We start from the raw sequence: 21,771 nt of genomic DNA on the forward strand, positions 1-21,771 counted from the left end.
TGTAAATCAAGCTTTTTGATACAAATTTCCTACTCATTAAGTGATGCACTTCCTCCTAGGTTTTAATAGTGTGCATCCGTTTTAAAGTAGTTGGAACCTAGATATTCTTTCTATGTCTATGACAGTGACATAATATAAATGTGCAAAGAAAATGGCGCTTACCAGATTAAAAAAGGATGCTGTGCCAGCCGCAACGCGTCTCTTTTGTTTGCCGGGTCGGAGGACGCCCCATGGAATAAATATGCCTATACCCAGCATTTCTCATGTGTGTGCTCTCTTCCATGTGTAGCAGGGGTTGTTCAGATATTATTCAGTGTTGGCGGTTGGCACTGCTCACCAACCACCAGTCGTTTTGGGCTTTCCACAGTCAACCGCAATTTGGAGTGGAGTATGGCAAGTGCTAAATTAATGAGCCCCCATGGAATCCGTCAGACAGAGAAATAGAGGATGACAGCAGCGTGGGAGGTGGTGATCTTGACGCAAGGAAGCCTGGCGACTTTCAGCACGGGGTCTTTGTTTTCCCCTGACTAGAAATGCCTCACTCAACAGGCCAACGGACATCTGGTGACTGGGCACCATGAAAGCCAATGCTGCAATGGTGAGGTTTGCTTGGCATTTGAATTTTTACACGAAGATCTCCCCCGACCCTGCATTTTGATGAATGTGCATAGACTGCGTGCTGCGTCTACAGCAGAGAACACAGGACATTAACACTATTAGGGTGGTTTTTCATTCACATTCCTTCCTATTCGGAATCCACTCGGAGCCCGTGTTCGAAGTTCAGTGGTGAAGCTGCTCATTCACTTTTAGTTTGTTGCATTGCACGTGATGAGTTTGAACACTAACATAACTCTGTAGGCTACGCTTTGGTTATTGAGTTATGCCTTTGGACATTTCGTTATCTGTTTCACATCTTAGAAAGTGATTATAATGAGGCTTTATGGGACTGGCAGTCCCGCTTTTTTCAACATGCTAATTATGGAGCGGCACTTGAGATCTTCAACACACACAAGGGGGCATATTATCAAGCCAGGCGAAAAAATTATCGCCGCTTTAGCAGCAGAAAACTGCCGCTAAAACGGCGATAATGGGCTTGATAATCTGCTCTATGGAATTCCAATTGAAGCCCATGTTAAATGTGAAGGACGTCTAACCTGGGCTTCAATTGGAATTCCATAGAGCATATTATCAAGCCCATTATCGCCGTTTTAGCGGCAGTTTTCTGCCGCTAAAGCGGCGATAATTTTATCGCCTGGCTTGATAATATGCCCCTATGTGTTATATTTCGAAAGTCAGGCTAATATTCTATTGACCTTCAGCTTCAATCTCGCCTACTTGTTGATAATTAACTTGGCATTGAGCAGCCATGCAGTACATTTCAATTACGAGTGTGTTTTACGGGCTTTTCCTAGAGCGGTTTATATGTTAATTAAGGGATCAGCTGTATTTAATCTCATCTCCCCGACGTCTCAGGTTCACACAGCATGTTTCATTTTTAAATGTTACACGAAAGGGGTTTGCGCTGTTCTTTGAGATATTTGACAATGACAGCAGATGTTCTTTCATAATGAAATAGATACATTTCCAGTACTATTGTCAATTGTTTACATTGCATGCATAATTTAGTGGCCCGATGATGCACTTTGCAGTTAATGGATTTTTGATAAATGCTTTATGCATTGTTATAATTCTGTTTTCATTATTATCATGACCACTTATCTGATCAAATGTATTTTACATGTATGCATTTTGCCTGCACTTCCTCCTAGTTTTAAATAGTGTGTATCTGTTTTCAAGTAGTTGGAAAAATAGATCTGCTTTCTATGTCTATGACAGTGACATAATGTATATGTACAAAGTAAATGGCGCTTACCATATTGAGAAAAGGCTGCTGTGCCAGCCGAAACGCGTCTCTTTTGTTTGCAGGGTCGGAGGAGGCCCCATGGAATAAATATGCCTATACCCAGCATTCCTCGTGTGCGTGCTCTCTTCCATGTGGAGCAGGGGTAGTTCAGATATTATTCAGTGTCGGCGGATGGCACTGCTCACGCACCACCAGTCGTTTTGGGCTCGTCACAGTCAACCGCAATTTGGAGTGGAGTATGGCAAGTGCTAAACTGATGAGCCCCCAGGGAATCCGTCGGACAGAGAAATAGAGGATGACAGCAGCGTGGGAGATGGTGATCTTGACGCAAGGAAGTCTGGCGACTTTCAGCGCAGGTTCTTTGTTTTATATATAGATAGATAGAGAGATAGATAGAGAGATAGATAGAGAGATAGATAGAGAGATAGATAGAGAGATAGAGAGATAGATAGAGAGATATATAGATAGATAGATAGATAGATAGATAGATAGATAGATAGATAGATAGATAGATAGATAGATAGATAGATAGATAGATAGATAGATAGAGAGAGATAGATAGATAGATACATAGATAGATAGATAGATAGATAGATAGATAGATAGATAGATAGATAGATAGATAGATAGATAGATAGATAGATAGATAGATATGTACTCTTAAAGCTCCTCGTCAAACATTTTTGCGCTCACATTTTCAACCTGATCTTGTCACTGGAAACTGGGAACTGTCACAGTTAATGTTCAGGATCTGCGTTGATGGTGTTGGTGCAACAGCAGTCACAAAGGTTCCAGACCCAGTCTCTCCTTCAATATCGAGATCTGATGAACAATGATTCAAATGCCGAAAATAGAAAGAATCTATGGTGATAGACTTCCCAGGGTGCTGGGCAGTCACCATGTGTCCCTTTGTACAGACTACCTTACAAGGTTATGCATCAAATGGAGCATCCCATTTTCTTCTTTGCATTTGGCATGCAAGCACGCAATCTCTTTTTTTAAATACAAGAAACTTCACGTCGTGTTTTGTCAGCGTACGCTTTCATCTTCTGTTTGTGAAACCAAGACCTTCTCGCAGTTGCGTTCCCATTTTTCTCTCTTTGGCTGGTCCACTGAGGTAAATTGGTTGTCATTGCTCCCCCAAACATCAATGTTGCAGGGCTTTCACCTGTTATGGAGAGTGAGATGTTGAACGATAAGCTCTTAGCGCACAGTCTTTCAATCAGGCTTCTCTGAAGTAGCACACTGCACTGTTTCTTTAGTGTACTCATAAAGCTTTCAACAAGCCCATTGACCTGTGGCCACAGAGGCATGCTCTTTTGATGCTTTATATTCAGATGCTCAAAAAAATCTTTGAACTCTCTCCTGTTGTATGGCGGGCCATTGTCAGATTCCTCTATTGCTGGAACACCCCATGTTGCAAAGATGCAATGCAGTCTCTCATTAACTCGTTCGTCAGGTGTAGATGAGAGATCTTCAATTAATGGAAATCGTGAGTATTTGTCCACAATCACCATAAGGTGAGGTCCATTGTCGAGTGGAGCGAAAAAGTTAATGGCTACTCTCTTGCATGCATGCTTTGGAGTTCTGACATGTTTAAGGTGTGGTGAGTAGTTTTTGTAGGAAGGCAGTTGCATAGATGACAGGCCTTTAATTCCATTTCAACCCTCTCGTCAAGATAGGGAAACCAGACTCTGTCTCGGAGAGCTTGTTTTGTGGCAGTGATTCTACAATGTCCTTCATGGGCCACTTCAATTATTTTCTGTCACAGGCTCTCCAGAATCAGGATTCTCGACCCTAACAGTATAACCCGTTCCTGAGTTATGGATAGTTAATGTTTCAAAGTTTAGTATTTTTGATTTTCACCATCACTGGTGAGGTTCCATGACTGATTTGTAATTATATCCTCCAACTTTAGCAAGTAAATATAAGCTTCAGCCGTCTTGGATGGAGTACCATGACCATGTACAGGCACTCTGGAAAAATAGTCAGCAGGGTTCTGATCCTTCCCTGGATGATGCATAATGATATAATTATATTGTTGTAATCATAGTCCTCAATGTTCAATGTGAGAAGGCATCTTGGCCTTTGAATGGCCAAATATAGTCAGCAAAGCTTGAGGATCAGTTACCATTGTAAGAGGCTTTCCGTATAGGAATACATGGAAAAATTCACAAGCCCACACCACGGATATATGTTCTTTTTCAGATAATGAATAAGCACATTCTGTTTAGGACAAACATCTACTTGCATATGCCACAAAATGCCTTTGAGAAAACAGAAAAAATGCATCAAGTTCTTTACAATAGGGTTGCCTATGTAAATGGTTGAAAGTCCAACAACTCAGGGAGATGTTTCTGTTTACTTGATGAAATTTAACAACCCCTGCTAATGCTTGATTTTAGGAGTCTGGATAATTGAGACAAAGTTGTTAGTCTTACCGCTTAGAAAGTTAGGTACTGGTACACTTTATATGTGTCACAAATTGCAAAACAATGTGTATTTGTATGTTTTGTTATTTATAATTTAAGTTTATGTTCTACGGTAATTAGGATAAGTAGTGAGTTACTAAAGTTCACTGGATAACAAATGGATGTTATCCAATTTATATGATTGTGCTATTCAAAATGTCTAAATGAAAAAGTTGAAAAATAATCATGTATAGATACTGTGGTCATGCTAATTACATATCGTGATCAGAAACTATTGATTTATTGTGGTAGTTAAATAACTTCAGAAAAGGTACATTGTTATTTGTTTACTTTTAGAAAGTTGGCATTTTTCTGCTCTTAGCACTGTGTGCCTGCAACCTGTCTCTGATACACATCTGGGGAGGGTGACAGCTGAGCTTTGTGTATTCCTCCTGGACAGAAACATCCAATGGAAGCTTAGGTGTGACATGATGGGCCATCCTTTAAGGATTGGAGTGAAGAGTTGGACACAGCCTCACACTTATACCTGAATAGGCTGTGTCCTGTCCCCACACAAAGGACAGCATATCCCCCTGTAGTAAGTCTGGGGCCAGGGCAGGAAGGGAGGACCTCTGTGCACTTCAAAGGCCCTTCTTTACAGTCCCCCCACTTCAAAGGTACCACTAGGTATAAGAACTGGACCTCAGATCCTACCACTTCAGTAGACTTCTGAACCTGTGGATACTAAGCCAGGAAGAAGGACTGCTGTGCTGCTGAAGGACTGCCACTCTGCTGGCCTACTGCTCAGGAAGAACTGTTTTCTTGCTGTGCTGACCTGCTGTCCTCCTGGTCTGGGTAAGAAGGACTGGACCTGCATCTCTTGACCCCCAGAACCCAGAGTGACTCCAAGCTCTAGTCGGCTGGCCTCCTGATCTGCCGTCTCAGGAAAATAAAAGACTTCCAACTATACTGATTCTGCACCTAGATTCTGCCATCTGTGAGTCTGCACTGCCAAGTGGTGCCACCCCAGTCCTGCACCCTTGGAAGACAGCCTAAGGTGCTTGCTGCAAGGAAACCCACGCATTCTCTCTCAAACCGGCAAATCAGTGGCACTGTGTGGATCGCAAGCGGTGCATCAACCATGTTGCATGGCCAGAACTCGCGCATTGCCTCTGCTGCGTGGATCGCCTGATGCATCATTTTCAGAACTACAACTTAGTGATGCTCTTCCCGGCTCAAGGTCCTCACATTTCCATTGACTCCAGTCTTGGCGAAGATGCTGAGAACTCTGCATCGCAGCTCCTGCATTCTTCACAGCTGATGCATCGCCAATGCTGCGTGTATCAGGACCATTGCATCACCGCCACTGTGAGGATCAATACTGACGCATCACTTCCACATCAACGCATCACTTCAGCTGCAGCCCACATCCACTTCATCGACAGGAACGTCGATGCAACCCGAACTAAGATACTTGTACTCAGTGGGCCAAACCTGGTCCCTATGGCTGGCCCATGCTCCATCGTGGTCGGCCAGAACATTTGGCTTTGTCTCGGTCCAGCATGACCAAAAATCTTTTGTTGGCGCTTTTTGTCCTATTTTCACTTAATACTTTAAAAAACAATATCCCCAGTCAACCAACAATGTAATTTCTCACAATAGGTCTCCAGGAAGTGTGGCCAATGATTATATGTTCCACAATGACATTAACATAGGACTTTGCATTTCTTTAACAATCTCAAATGTTTTTATTTTTATTTATTTAGTGCATTTTTATAAAGCGCAGACATTACCCAAAGGTGTCAGAGCGCTGTACAATAGAGCTAGTTACGTTACAAGAGAAAAGTGGTACAGAATATAACATTACACAGACTAAAAATGAAGGGTACACAAACACAAAATCTAATACAGCACACAGGGGTGAGGAATGTACAGGAAAAAATACAAATTTGCAACGAAGAGCGAACTTCCAAGAGGAGCCTGAGAATGAAGTGTACACAAACACAAAATCCAACACAGCACGCAGGGGTGAGGGATGCACAGGAAAAAAATACAAATTTACAATGAAGAGCGAACTTCCAAGAGGGGCCGGAGTATGAAAGTATTAGTTCTGAAAGTGTCTTTGGAAGAGAAGAGTTTTGAGTTCAGCTTTGAAGATCCGGGTAAAGAAGGTGGCACTGAGCTATGGGGGAAGTGAGTTCCATATTCTCACCGCATTGCCTGAGAAGGATTGCGCCATCCATCTTTCCCTTTTGAAGAAGGGGGGCTCAAGCAGAAGCTTTTCCGCATTACTAGAGGGTCGAGAGCCTCCGGACAATTTCAATTTATTTGCCAGGTAATGAGGGGAGGATGTGTGCAAGGCTTTGTGTGTGATGCAGGCAGTTTTGTAAATAGATCTTGCCTCAATCGGAAGCCATCGAAGAGAGGACAGGATAGGAGTGATGTGGTCGCTTCGTTTAGACCCTGAAATGAAGCGAGCTGCTGAATGGAGGATGGATTTGAGAGGGGAGAGGTAGGATTTGGGTAGGCCCGTCAGAAGAGAATTGCAATAATCCAGTCTTGAGAGAACCATCGATTGTACCAAGGTTTTTAAGTCTTTCTCCGGGAAGAACCGACGGATCCCCCATAGAAGGCGAACCTGATACCATGCGTTCTTGGCAATAGAGTTGATGTGGGAGATTAAGTTGAGTCTTTTGTCAAGAATGACACCTAGAGATTTAGCATTGTCGACAATGATGGGTTTGTTGTTGAGCAGGTTCAGCTGATCCATCCACGATTGAACAGGAGGTGGTGAGAGAGAGGTCGAAAGGAGGAGGAATTCAGTTTTGGCAGGATTTAGAATGAGTTGGTGAAATAACATCCAGTTGTGGATGGAGTTGAGAGTAGAGTCGAGTAAAGAGAGATCGTGTGCGGAAGACACCTTGAGGTAGATTTGAGTGTGATCCGCATAAAGATGGTAATGGATCCCAGATTTGCTTAGGAGGTTCCCTAATGGTTCCAGGTAGAGATTAAACAGCGTGGGTGCCAGGATAGAACCTTGAGGGACACCTTGAACTACAGCCAATGGAGATGAAAGACTGTTCGCTATCTTAATCATTTGGGATCTGTCTGAGAGGAAAGAGGCAAACCATTTAAGCACTGTGCCATCCAATCCCATTCTCTGTTGAAGAGTGTTGAAGAAGGTGCTATGATTAACAGTGTCAAAGGCTGCAGAGAGGTCTAGAAGAATCAGAAGACACGATTCCCCGGAGTCGAGTATATGCAACGCATCATCAATCACTTGCAGCAGGGTTGTTTCAGTGCTACAATTTTGGATGAAGCCAGATTGGAAAACATCGAGGAGATTATTGTCCATAATATGTAGGGAAAGTTGTTTCGCAACACATTTTTCAGTGATTTTCGAAAGAAAAGGGAGGCTGGTGATAGGGCGGAAGTTGTTGAGGTCGGTTGCATCAGCGGAGGTTTTTTTTAGAAGAGGGGTAACCTGTCCTGATTTAAGGGCAACAGGGAGGGAGCCTTGACTGAAGAAGAGATTAACTAGCCCGGTCCAGTAAGAGAGAGTATGGGTGTAGAAATCGATGGCGATGATGCTAGGGATGGGGTCAGAAGAGTGGTTGAATGGTTTGGTTTCAAGGATGCATTTGAGGAGGTCATCTTCCGAGATGACGTCAAAGTATTGCCAGGTGACTAAGGATTTCCGCTCCTCAAAGGGGGTGGGGTGGGCGACTTGATCCACCAGTGCTTTGACCTTTTCATCAAAGAAAATGGCGAAATCGGCTGCTTTCTTTGTGGAGTCCTCGGGCTTAGTAGTTAGGGGAGAACAGTTTGGGTTTTTGATGAGGTCAAAGAGTTTTTCGGGTCTGTTTTTTGCTGAGTCAAGGAGGGATCTGAAATGGGATGCTTTTTCATGGAAGATGTGGTTGTGGTATTTGGATCTTTCTGAACGTAGCAGAGAGAGATTGAAGGTAGAAGGAGATTTTCTCCAATGTTTCTCCAGGATTCTAAGGTTTTTCCTTTCATTGTAGAGAGCTTTATTGAACCAAGGTGCTGAGGGTGTGTGCCTTTTCCTTTTGCTTTGGAGTGGAGCGACATAGTTGATTTCAACTGCTAGGACTGAGAGGCACTGACTGGTGAGAGCGTTGACATCCACGTTAGGGTCAAGTCTAGGAAGTGACCGCATAGCAGAGTCACAAAAAGTGTCAAAATCAATGTGTTTAGTGTTGTGGAACCAGGTAGTAGCTCTTTTCGGTTGTCCGAGAGTTATAACATGCGAAAGATGAAGACGGAAGGGAACGAGGAAGTGGTCAGACCAGTCTACATGGATGGGGGGAGCAGTAGTCAGAAGGTCTGCTTTGGATATTACAAGATCCAGAATTGAGCCCTTGGAATGAGTGGTTTCAGAGCAATGTTGGAAGAGATCGTTGGCTGAGAGAAAGGTGGCAAGCTTGAAGGCAGCCGAGTCCTCCAAAGAGCCCCAAAGGAGATTAAAGTCACCCAGGAAGATCTGTCTGTCACTTTGAGAAAATTGGTCACTGATGAAGTCAGTGAGTTCCTCCACAAAGGAAGAGCAGTTACTGGGCGGGTGGTAGATGGCATGGAATCTAAAGGGTGAACCATGATGTATTGGAAGCTCTAGGGATAGGCATTCAAATGTACGGAAAAGGGTGGTAGGGAGGGCTTTCATTTGAAGAGAATTCCTGAAGATTATAGCGACACCGCCCCCAATTTTGTCTGATCTGTCTTTTTTGAGGATAGAGTAGTCAGTGGGTACCAGAAGATCAAACAAAGTATGAGAGGAGTCATTAAACCAGGTCTCAGTGAGGAAGAACATGTCAAGATTCTGGTGGGTGATAATGTCAGAAATTTCCAATTTGTGTTTGATTGCAGAACTGCAGTTGTGGAGTAAGCAGTGCAGCTCTGACACAACTGTTTTAGTGATGGGGGTGATAGGGCTGTTAAGTGAGATAGGGATAAGATTCTTGAATGAGGGTGCCCGGTAACAGGGGGGCTGGTAGGTTCTGACAGAGGAGATGGTCTGAATAGTGCACTGCGTAGAATTAATGGGAGATAAAGGTAGAGGGGGAGTGACGCTGGTGGTCTTGTAGCTGGCTAGTAAGTTGGAGATGTCTGTAGAGGACAGACTGTGGTTTGCTTTATTAGGGCGCAGGAGCACGGAACTCCTCGGGAGGGTATTAGGGAAGGGGGACATCTTGATGCTTAAAATGAGATGGATGCTACAAGCTGGGAAATGGAAGTGATGAGAGAATCAAGTTTATTTTCTAGGGAGAGGAGAGCTGAGCATGGAGTGTTGGGTGGCTTGATGGATAAGGGTGGGAGTGCGGATGGTGAGGGGGGACGGGTGGGGGAACGGAATAAGGGAGGTGGAGCAGAGGGTGATTGAGGACAGGGAGATATGGATGTTACATTTACATTTGAAGGTTGTATTTACACATACAGAATTTTAATTGAGAAGCCTTGTGATAAGTGGCTCCTTCAAATTCAGTTAGCTTATCAGAATAGAAGGACAGGAACACTCATGTCAAAATGAAAGAAAAAATTAACACAAATAGGCAAATGATGTATTAATAGTAGCATTATTAACGTGTTATAAAACCAGTTCAGGGACCTGCTTATAGGGTTAAACATATCAGTAAGTGGCTAATTTAAAACCAATCAATAGTGGATTGGCTTCTGTTTTATCAATATCTTTATTAGGTTTAGACAACTTAAATCACGTTTTAAGAAGCAATACTTACTTTTGTCACACTCTGGATATTCCAGGTTCCCCAGGATGCACTTTACTGTCATTATATCATTTGGTTTCTTGTAGAAACCTGGTTTACATGCAAACTCTGCCATGGTTCCATCTTTGATTTCTGTATTTTCATTCATAAGTATAATGTTCTTTAGATCCATTTCTTTGGATGATGGTGTGCACGATCCTGCAAACCAAAGCATCATATGTACTTATTATTATTTTCATTTTTTAAAGGATTTTCATATGACATCCTCTCATAATGCCAGCTCTTTGAAATAGCTAAGAATCAAGATTCAAATCTGAATCCTGATTCTGACTGAGAAAAGCCACTTTTTAGGAATTGGCTATAATCAGCTTTAGTTTTCTGTCGGCAGACATATTGCTTCCAATCCATACCATATACATATACGGGGCTTTGTGTAAGTCCCTTCATAATGATTGGATAGCCTGTTATCTATCTCTGTTGTCTGCTTTTTATTCAATATCTTTGTAGAAAAGATGGCACCAACATAGAAACGGGGAAATGTTTGGGCCATCCAGAATCATTTTAGTCTCACAGAGTTCTGACGGGATGAGTGGTACCCTTCCACTGCATATTTGTGGTGAAAATTATTTTCTATGGTGCATTCCATAGATGTGCATGTGTTTCCTTTCTCGCTCTTCATTTTTCCTTCCTCTCCTCCTCCACACCCCATCCCACGCCATGCGTTATTCATTTGTTTACCTAGTCAATTATTTTTACAAAGGCCCTACAGCTACAAAATGCTGCCGGGCTGCTTGTATCATTTAAATGGGCTTCAAGCACACTATTCTACTTACTTTTTATAAAATGTAATTTGCTCCTCTGACATGCCGATTCACTACGTTATAACAGTAAATGAAAAGCCATCGTGGAATATGTTCTCTTAGAAAACTCATACACTATTCTTGATGCATCATCACATGTTGCTTGGCTGAAAGCATTGGCAAAGCTAACAGCACAACATTTTAAAGACTGGGCGCATTGCCAATGCGTGTTAAAACATTATCCCCATTTAGCACCTGAATTTTTGTCTAAGCTATCAACCTACATTAACTTACAGCACAGCTGGGGGCATGGCCGAGCCGAGCCGCAAGATGGCCGCCGTATAACGGGGCTCTGCCGGCCGAACGCACTATCCGACGGCCCATCCGACTATGCCTCCTTGTCCGGGCAGACAAAGTTGAGAAGAGAGGTGTCGGAGACCCGTGGACCTGGTGGCTGCTTTTGCGGCTGAAATCGGCGGCGAATTACCGGCAAACGGGCCCTGCGCCGTACTGCCGAGGAACCAGCGCGACGCACGTCAGCCGTCGCCGCTACGCGAGTCCCCGGCGGGGGCCTTCGATCTGGCGCGTGGGGCGGCCCGGCGGAGGGGGCCTGCGGCGCCGCTGCTGCCTTGGCCCTTGAGGCCGGATCGTCGCTCGGTGGACCTGCGGCGAAGGCGTGCTGGCTATCCCCGGAGGGTGTCGCTACACGGAGACACGACGGAGTGACCTGGTGTGGCATGGGTACTGCAGAGACGCCTGGGGAGCTGCCGCGGCTGGTGCGGCTGCCGAAGTGCGGACGGCGGCCGAGGGGGCCTGCGAGGACGGCGTTTGCCTGGCTGCTGTGGGTCGTGGCCTGCCTCTTGCTTTGCCGGCCCTGCGAGGGAGTGTGCTGCCGGCTGCTGCTGTCCGGAGGGGATGACGGGCCGCGCCTGGGGTGCCGCAGCCGGAAAATAGTGCACCGCCACAAACGACGCTACCCTGGAACCCCTGCCTCAATGCCCAAGTTGTATCTGTGCCTTGATGGAAGCACTGTGTTTACTGGGTTTGGTGGTAGGAGAAGCAACGAGTTAATTGAGGTATTGTCTTGGACTCTGATGCCAGTAACCTCTGCAAGCAGTGATCGACTCCCTCCTCCATCTTCCGTATATGGGCCACAACCTTTGAATATCCCCATAGTGGCCAAAGGACATATGCTCTAAGCAGAAAAGCTGCTACAGCGATTTGCTTCGAGCGCTGGGGGCCAGTTGGCGCTGCAGCTGTGCTGAGGGCTGCGGGGGGCGACTGGTGGCGACGTGCCTCGGACGCCCGTGAGGCCTACCGGGGTGGCAGTGCATCGCTGCCCGGAGTGACTGGCTGGGATATCTCCCCCCCCCGATATCCCACTGAGAGGTCTCCCCTGCCTGATCATGGGAAAACCGGATAGCAAACAGCCGCGACTGCAGTTCGAAAGAAAATCCACCCGGAATGTGGAGGTGGAGCCGGCCTCGCAGACTGTGGCCCCTGAGACGCAGCTGGAACCACCACAAGACGACGACATAAAAAGTATGTTTCGTGATCTAAAGGGCTGCCTGAGGGAGATTGACTCTAAGCTTGACTCAATGGCACAGCGCATGGAGGGCCTGTCGCGCACAGTCGATCAACCTGGGGAAAGGCTTGCGGCGGCGGAGGCGCGGATTGCGGACTGTGAAGAGGGCCAAGGGGACACCCGGGAACAACTGCTCCGCATGGACAAAGTCTTGGAGGTAATACGGGGGCGCAATGAGGATTTGGAAGCCTGCTCCCGCAGAAACAACGTGCGCATTATTGGTATTGCGGAATCAACAAACATTGGCAACATGGAGCAATTTGTGGAGGGCATGTTCCGCGATTTATTTGGGGCAGAGCTGTCGGCAATGTTCCTGGTCGAGCGTGCACATCGAACGCTGGGACCGCGCCCGGTGTCGGGGGCGCCGCCGAGACCGATCCTGGCTCGCGTTCTCAACTACCGTGACCGGGACACCATACTGCGTTTATCCGGGGAAAAAGGTGAGCTCACTTTTCAGAACATGGCCATTTCCCTGTATCCTGACTTCACGCAGGCTGTGCAGGCGGCGCGGCGCGAATTCATACCTGCCAAAAAGATCTTCCAAAAAGTGGGGACCAGATACGCCATGTTATACCCTGCCAAGTTAAAAATTCATCACAAAGGGAAGCCGCTGATCTTCACGGAGGCGAAGGAGGCGCTGAAATTTGCTAGGAAAGCAGAACGAGCAAATGTGGAGCAGCGCGCAAGCCGTGCGGCCTCCCCGGTGGACAGGCTGAGTGATGTGGAATGAACCGACGGGCGTATCTGTGCGCCCTGAACTTCTGTTGAGCTGAATGGCGTCCTGACACTCGGCTGATAAGTACCCATTACTTTGTTTACTGCCCATGCCTTGATACCTGGGATGGGTGGGGGATGCTAAAAGAGGTCGCTGAGGCTGCCGCCACACAGACTACTGATGATTATGGACTTTACGGGTGACACTGCTACTGTTTTGGGCGATGCAAAAGTCGTTGCCTATTGTGTATGGTCTGCTGGGGTTTTGGACGGCAGAATATTCGGCCACCCTATCGATTGCAGATGGGGGAGTGTGCCGGTAAATTCAAGCCCTCGAAGGGATGATTCCCGTGCAACCGCTCTGTTTTTGGGGTAGAATTGGGCGGGGTACAGCATCTCAACCTAATTGGGGGGTTGGAGTGGGAGGTGGGGAGGGGGGGTTTGTATTGTTTGATGTTGTTGAACTGCAGCACTGTAATGTACTATTGAAGGATGACACGGTATTCTCCCTGTACACACACACTTTCCTGCTAAGTGCGAGATATGATACGCTGGATATTTGGCCGTCTGCCCTGCCCCTAACCCCGCAGGTGGACACACTGCCACGTAGGACACATTGCCCATTACTTCACTGACTGCGTTGCGCTGTCTGACGTGGAATATACGAGGTCTGAACGACCACCGCAAGATTAGGCTGACTCATGCGCACCTGGCTAGACACCACATCGACATCTGTCTTTTACAGGAGACCCACCTGCTGCAGAAAGCGGGAGACCGATTGCGAAACGCCAGGTGGGGTGAGGTGCACACGTCCGGATGCTCCAACTATTCCCGGGAGGTGGCCATATTAATACGTAGAGGCCTGCCCTGGCAAACATTTAAAGTAAATGCAGATTCGGAGGGAAGGTATCTAATAATACTGGGGAAACTGTTCCACAAGCAGATAATCTTAATTAACACTTATGGTCCCAACACAGATGACCTGGGTTTCTTCAGGACCGTCTGGCTGAAGGCGCAGTCCCTTGGCACGGGGGAGTACATATGGGGAGGAGATTTCAATGCGGTGCTCTCGCTGGAACACGACAGGGAGGGGGCAGCGCGCACACATCACCCGCACACAGCGGACCTACTTCGAGGTCTTATGGAGGAATACAACCTGCTGGACTCGTGGAGGATCCTACACCCCGGTGGGTGAGAGGGCACATGCTTCACCCCGCACAGGAAGGCATGGTCTAGATTAGATTTTTGGCTCCTAACCCCACATGTCCATGCCTGGGCCTCTGAAGTTCATCACAGAGCGCGCACCCTTTCGGACCACTCTCCGGTTGAACTGGTGCTACGGGTCCCCAAACCATACATCACTCCATTCACGTGGCAGTTGCCGGCGCAGGCCCTGCTGGACCAGGTTTTTCGCGAGGAAATACACCAACATATACTTGACTATTTTGAACTAAACACAAACCCGGTGGCGTCTGTGGGCACCCTATGGGATGCATTCGAGGTGGTCATCCGGGGCCACTGCATTGCGGGACAGGCTAGAGTGCTGAAGAACATTAGAAATACACTCCAGAGACTAGAGGACCGCTTGCATACTCTAGAAGTACAATACAGCTCAGACCCCTCAGCGACCACGCTAGCGGAAACACGCACCACACTAACGGAATACCAAACTGAGGCTGATAGGGAGCTAAAATTTTTACATAAACACGCGACGGCGCGCCGGTATGGAGAGGGGGATCGCCCGGGCAGAACACTGGCCCAGCTGTTGCGCTCGCAGAAGGGCTCCTCGTACATTCCCTCCATCGAAACGTCGCCGGGCGACACCGTATGCTCCCCTCCGGAGATACTAGATACATTTCGGTCCTTTTATAAAGACCTATACCGCTCCCGGGGTGGGCCCGCGTCGGAAGACTTCTCAGATTACCTAGACACGGTTCAGCTAATATGGTTTAATGCGCACCAAAAAGGGTACTTCGATCGCCCCTTCACGCTTGAGGATGTCAAGGAGGCATTGGGGTCCCTGGCACCCGGCAAGGCGCCGGGGTCGGATGGCCTCCCAGCGCAGTTTTACAAGGAATACGCTGACCTCCTAGCCCCCCGGCTGCTGACTGTATACGCTGAGGCAGTTGAATCTGGTGTACTCCCCGCGACGATGAGAGAGGCCCTCATTATTGCCCTCTTAAAACCCGATAAGAATGCCCAGAGGTGTGACTCGTATCGGCCACTGTCCCTAATAAACACAGATGCGAAAATATTTGCTAAAATGCTCGCTTTGCGGCTCCAGCCGGTGTTGCCACTCATGATCCGCCCAGATCAGTCGGGGTTCGTGCCGGGCCGTTCCACGGCCCATAACTTACGGACCCTGTTTGGGGTACTGCACTATTTAGCCCCTCACGTCAAGGCCGCGGTGTTGCTGTTGGATGCCACGAAAGCGTTCGATTCCCTGGAATGGGGATTCCTATTTCCATTGGTGCAGCGAATGGAGGTCAGTGAAGCGTTTATCCGCTATATTCGACTGCTCTATACTACCATCACTGCCCGTGTGAGGGTGAACGGGCTTGTATCCGAACCCTTTGCTATCGGTAGGGGCATGAGACAGGGCTGCCCCCTGTCACCCCTACTATTCGCGATTGCCACCGAGCCACTGGCGGCCCGGATTAGGCAACACCATGCGGACAGGGGCATTGGTTTTTCGTCTCGGGCGTTGACCATTTCAATGTACGCAGATGATATTACCCTTTATGTAACCGACCCACAAGATAATCTCTCCCCCATGATGAGTGAATTGATACGGTATGGCCTGCTATCGGGGGTGACTATCAATTGGGAGAAATCGGTCATCCTGCCCTTGACGGATGCGACACCCCGCTTCACGCCGGATTGCCCGCTGGAATGGGCAACCGGTCCGGTACGCTACCTGGGGGTATGGGTTAGCAAAGACATGCAAGCATTGTGGAAGGAGAATTATGGGCGGGCGATGCAGTGGATAGAGGAAAGGGTGGGCCAGTGGAAGCACTTGCCCCTGTCGCTGGCGGGTAGGATAGCCGTGGCCAAAATGATCATACTGCCCAAGCTCCTATACTTATTTGTTAATGTCCCACTCCCCTTGCCTAAGTATTCCTTGAATAAAATACGCTCGCTCTTGGTTGAACTGGCGTGGGGGGGTAAACAGCCTAGGGTAGCCTGGGAGACCCTTACTCTCCCACAGCGGCAGGGAGGTATGGCGGCACCAGACTTTACGCTATATGCGTACTGTGTGCAGGCGCAATTCCTGCACTATTGGGTGCACCCCACGCCGTTTCAGCCGCATGTGGCGATAGAGGCGGATATGGTTGCCCCGTTACCACTCAGCACTGCCATATACGCGCCACACAAAAGGAGGCGGAATGAAATTGACACGGTGCATGCGCTTAAGTGGGCCTGGGACGGGTTACGCCGCCGGGCTAAGCTGGACTTCCACTTCGTCGATCCCTCTGCGCGAGAACCCTATGTGGCCCCCGCTGCAGCGCTTGAAAACGGGAGAGCGCGCAACATCGCGTGGTCTTCATACAGCGGGGGACATCTTCCCTGATGGAGTTTTCATCACGCTGGAGCGGATGTGCGCTGCGGAGACCCCGACGATGCTGGACACCCTGCTCCATTATCAGCTTTGACATACATGTCAGGCACTGTTTCCTACATTCCCGGAACCGCCGCCGAGTCTGATGGCTTTTGGAGAATGTCCTAAAGATAGAATCGGGGCGCAAACTAATTTCCCGCCTATATGGAGGCATGCAAAGTGACCATCCAATAGTGACCCCGGCGGCGCGCGCTTTGTGGAGTACTGCATTGGGGGTTGACATCACTGACGCTCACTGGGACCTATGCTGTAGAATGCTTGAGACACTGTCCCCTAACTACAGACTCAGGCTGATTCATTTCAAATACATCCACATGATATACCGCACCCAAGCAGGCTTCATCGTATTGGCTTAAGAGACACGGACAATTGTTGGAAGTGCACTGCGCGCGGCGCTGATTTCTTGCATATGGCGTGGGAATGTCCCATGATGGCCTCCTTTTGGGCCGAGGTAGTGCGGCTGGTGTGTAGCATCACGGGGCTGCAGATCCCATGCACTCCGCAGGCTGCGCTTCTGGGGATCTTGCATATGATTCAGCCTAAACATCGCCGGCTGCCGGCTGCCGGCTGCCGGCTGCCGACTGCCGGCCATGCTCATTTTGCTTGCCAAGCGCCAGGTGGCGATACATTGGGGGGCCACCACGGCACCCAACATTAGGGAGTGGCTTAAGAGTGTGGTATACTGCCAGACGCAACTCACCCTATTCTGGGAACTCCTGCCACCGCGCACACGCCCGAGGGATATAAGGGAACCTTTCTCACATCGGTTGACTCACACGCCGCTTCATACACTGTAGCACACTGATTTTCACTGCGGATGGCTGGGAGGAGGCGGATGTCGGAGTGGAAACTGGGTTACTGCGATTGGCGCTGGAAATGTGGGGGGTATTGGGGATGTATGGGAGGCTGGGACGGAGGTGGACTATGCTATTGATTTTTGCTCAAGCACTAATGTGTGGACACTTGTCGGTCCTCTGGATAACATTGTGTGTGTGGGGAACTGTCTCATCGGCACTATATCCTATGCACTCTGCAGTGACTTATGTTTGTTTTGTTGTTGATAATGCAAATAAAAAGAATAAAAAAAAAAAAAAAACTTACAGCACAGCTAATGACTAGGTATGGGCGAAATTTTGACTACACCGCCAAAATTCATGACATTTTCAAATTTCGCTTTAGGTAAAATGTGCAATCTCAAATTTTGCAATTATGTGTTAATTTTCATAGGAAAGCTCGCACCTTTCAATAAACAAATATCACAAGTATCCAGTATGACTTGCCAGGAAACATTTTCTGTTTGAACCAGTCTCTCCTGCTTGTATTTTGCAAGACTTATTTTACACAAAAAAGCAGGTGGTAAATGTAGGAGGAAAAGTTCATGGGATGGCAAATACCATGTGATATCACAATCAGAAAAATCAGCCTGATGACGTAATTCCCCATTTAATGGGATTTTACTTTTAATTGCACAGTTCTGAGTAGATTTTACAGCATTGTCAAATCAGCCGAGTAACATGCAGCTTCTAATCAGGGTCCTAGAAGAATTTTGGAGAAATTCTATCATGTGACTTTCAGAGGGCACTTAATCTAAAATGTAATTGCGTTTTGTTAGATGCCATAGACTATTTTTCTTGCATTTGCCATTTTCTTTCTCAACATTCTAGTTGAGAAGTGATATAATCTAAGCCTGGACATAAATAAAATTCGGAGTCCATAAAAAAGCCTACATTGGTGGTGCACATTGTGCTGTGCCAAATTCACTGGTGACAATTGTGCTTAAAATAAATAAACCACAAGCATTGGCATAGCCAATAGGTCTCGCCTTTGAGACCTTATTAGTGTTTAGTTATCCAGCACAATATCCTTGGTGCAACAACATCAAGTGTTGAATGGCTAAACACTTATAAGGTCCCAAAGACGAGACCTATTGGGAATGCCAATGCTTGTTTTGAGTGAGCGGCTCATGCAGGTATGCCACTGTGTGGTAGAGATGCTGCGAGTGATTTTACAGTGGTGGTGGACGTGGTGATGGTGTATGTGGTGGTGGTGGACATGGCGGTGGTGGACGTGGTGGTGGTGGACATGGTGGTGGGTGACATGGTGGTGGACATGGTGGTGGTGGACATGGTGGTGGTGGTGGATGTGGTGGTGGTGGTGGACATGGGGGTGGTGGTGGATGTGGTGGTGGTGGATGTGGTGGTGGTGGACGTGGTGTTGGAGGTGGTGGTGGTGGACGTGGTGGAAGTGGTGGTGGTGGACATGGTGGTGGTGGCACAGTGGTGGTGGACGTGGTGATGGTGGTGGACGTGGTGGTGGTGGATGTGGTGGTGATGGATGTGGTGGTGGTGGACGTGGTGGTGGTGGATGTGGTGGTGGTGGATGTGATGGGGTGGTGGATGTGGTGGACATGGTGGTGGACATGGTCGTGGTGGTGGTGGATGTGGTGGACGTGGTGGTGGATGTGGTGGTGGTGGAATGTGGTGGACATGGTGGTGGATGTGGTGGCAGTGATGGTGGCGGTGGATGTGGTGGTGGACGTGGTGGTGGACGTGGTGGACATGGTGGTGGTGGTGGATGCAGTGGTGGTGGACGTGGTGGTGGTGGATGTGGTGGTGGATGTGTTGGTGGTGGACGTGTTGGTGGTGGACATGGTGGTGGTGGACGTGGTGGTGGTGGTGGATGTGGTGGGGGATATGGTGGTGGTGGATGTGGTGGTAAACGTGGTGGTGGATGTGGTGGTGGTGGACGTGGTGGTGTTGGACTTGTTGGTGGTGGACATGGTGGTGGTGGATGTGGTGGTGAACGTGGTGGTGGTAGTGGACGGGGTGGTGGTGGTGGACATGGTGGTGGGCGTGGTGGTGGTGGTGGATGTGGTGGTGGTGGACGTGTTGGTGGTGGACGTGGTGATGATGGACATGGTGGTGATGGACGTGGTGGTGGACGTCTATTGGGTAGGAGGTGCTGGCAGAATGTGGATGGAGAGGAGGATCTCGAAGGGGGCACATGGGAGAGCAGAAAGAGGCCGCATATTAGATCCAACAAGCCCTCGGCTATAAAAAAAGGCTAGGTTGTTTTTGAAAGAACCTCGTACTGAAAAGATAAAGAGCAGCACTCATGAAACGGGCGCTGCAAGAGCATTGAAAGCACGGTGTGCTGCGCTGGAACTGCTTGACGCCACATCAAAAAAAATAATGAAAAGTGAAAAGGAGAATCTCGAAGGAGACATATGGGAGAGCAGAAAGAGGTCGAATATTAGATACAACAAGCCCTCGGCTGAAATAGAAGGCGAGGTTGTTTTGAAAAGAGCCTTGTACTGAAAAGAAAAAGAGCAGCACTCATGAAACGGGCACTGCAAGAGCATTGAAAACACGGTGTGCTGTGCTGGCACTGCTTGGCGGCACATAAAAAAAAATAATGAAAATTGGACTCTCGAAAGAAGTTCTTGGCGGCACATGAAAATAATGAACAAGCGTGAGGGAGTGTGGCGCGGCCCCGCAGCCGCGAAAGAGCAGGCAGATGCACTTGTGCTTGTGCTGGCATCCGCCTTGCAGGATCGAGCAGAGGTGGCACGAGAGCCATATGTTTTCAATTACCACACGCGCCGCTGCTCGCTCCCTCAAGGTGGATGCCAGCACAAGCACAAGTGTGCTTGAAAAGGCGTGCATGCGCGCTGCCTAGGCGAGACCTAAAAACCATTGTTTCCTTCATGTGACTCAGTGTTCAGAATTTCAGGCTGCCCTGGAAGTCCCACTGAGGGTTTGTTTGAAGCTTGAAGCCCAGTAGGGGTCCAGGAGGTCAGATACATTCTCCCGAATGTCCCCTATGCCACTAGGTGTGCAAGGATTACAACAGTGGGTAGCGCACTGGCAGGCCCATGGTGAAGACCCTGGGGACTTGGTTTATGTGCACAATGTTGCAAAGTGACTGACTTCCCCTGCTTGCCCGGAATAAGAATCTCCTATTGGACCCTGAATCGGAGCCTGAGATGGCACTGAGGTGGAATATCCCGGCTCTGGGCTCTGTGTCTTCGCCCGCCATCTCTCAACGTGCCCTGGACAGGGGACTCGCAGGCAGGGTGGAGCCATCTCTGCTTCTCCAGGTTCAGAAGCCCTGAGCGGGCCCCGCGACAAAACCCATGTAGGCCTGAGGGTGGAAAAACCCAGTCCTAGACTCATTTATGTGACCTACTGAGTCGCAAAGTCTCCCCTATTTGTTCGGGTTCATGAGCTTTGACTGGGCCCAGGGTCTGAGCCGTCACGGGCAGCAGGTGGAAGGTCCTAGATGTGGGCCCCTATCTCTGGGCTGTGGTGTCACAAAGTGGCTGTGATAGGGTCTGCAGGCCCATGGGTTCTAACCTGCATTTCATAAGCTCTGACCAGGGTATGAGCCAGAGCTCTAGCTGGCCCAGGGGTTGAAGCCCACCCGTCCTGGCCACTGGGTCTCAAAGTGATGGAGACAGGAAGCTGTCAGCCCAGAGAGGCCTCCCCTGCTTGCCGGGGATTAGAAGCTCTGAACAGGCCCAGGATCAGAGCCCCTGTAGACTCTAAGGTATAAGACCCCGGCCCTGGACTCTGTTCCCTGGCCTTCTGTGTCTCAAAGTTCCCTGAAAAGGGAACCACAGGCCTGGGAAGCTCTCCCCTGCATGCCCGAGCTAAGGAGCGCTGACCCAGAGACCCTTGTCATGGCCCCGGTGGGCTTGAGGATACAAATAAGTGCCCGGCCCTAGGCTCCCTTCTCTGGCCCGTTACATCACAAAATGCATGGGATGAGGTACCACAAGACCAGGGAGGTCTCCCTAGCTTGCCTGTCTAGAGAAGCTCTGACCGGGCTCTGGGTCAAAACTTCGTGAGGCCCATTCCATAGCCCCTTGCCTGAGACCATCTTAGGCACAGAGAACTTGTGCATCAGGGTCCCTGTTCCCTCCTAGGGCAAGCAGAATCCTTATTCAGGAGTCATGGTGTGACCAGGTGACCAGCCTTTGAGTCCAGGCATCTGGTCACTTCAAGCCTCTATCATCTGGTAACACGCAATGTA

General features: G+C 48.5%; 1 protein-coding gene across 3 annotated transcripts in view; it reads right to left on the reverse strand.

The window, feature by feature from the left end:
* LOC146833908 (coagulation factor XIII B chain-like) overlaps positions 1–21,771 on the reverse strand; it is an 897,095-nt gene that overhangs the window by 439,349 nt on the left and 435,975 nt on the right. For 2 of the 3 annotated variants that reach the window (XM_085601815.1, XM_085601817.1), the window contains exon 7: positions 10,032–10,217. The exons of the other annotated variant lie outside the window; for it this stretch is intronic. In XM_085601815.1, coding sequence (XP_085457941.1) covers positions 10,032–10,217 — 186 coding nt within the window. The remainder of the gene's footprint in view (positions 1–10,031; positions 10,218–21,771) is intronic. 3 annotated transcript variants of the gene reach the window in all.

This window comes from Triturus cristatus, chromosome 4_2 (assembly GCF_964204655.1).
Source record: "Triturus cristatus chromosome 4_2, aTriCri1.1, whole genome shotgun sequence".
NCBI classification, from domain to species: Eukaryota; Metazoa; Chordata; class Amphibia; order Caudata; family Salamandridae; genus Triturus; species Triturus cristatus.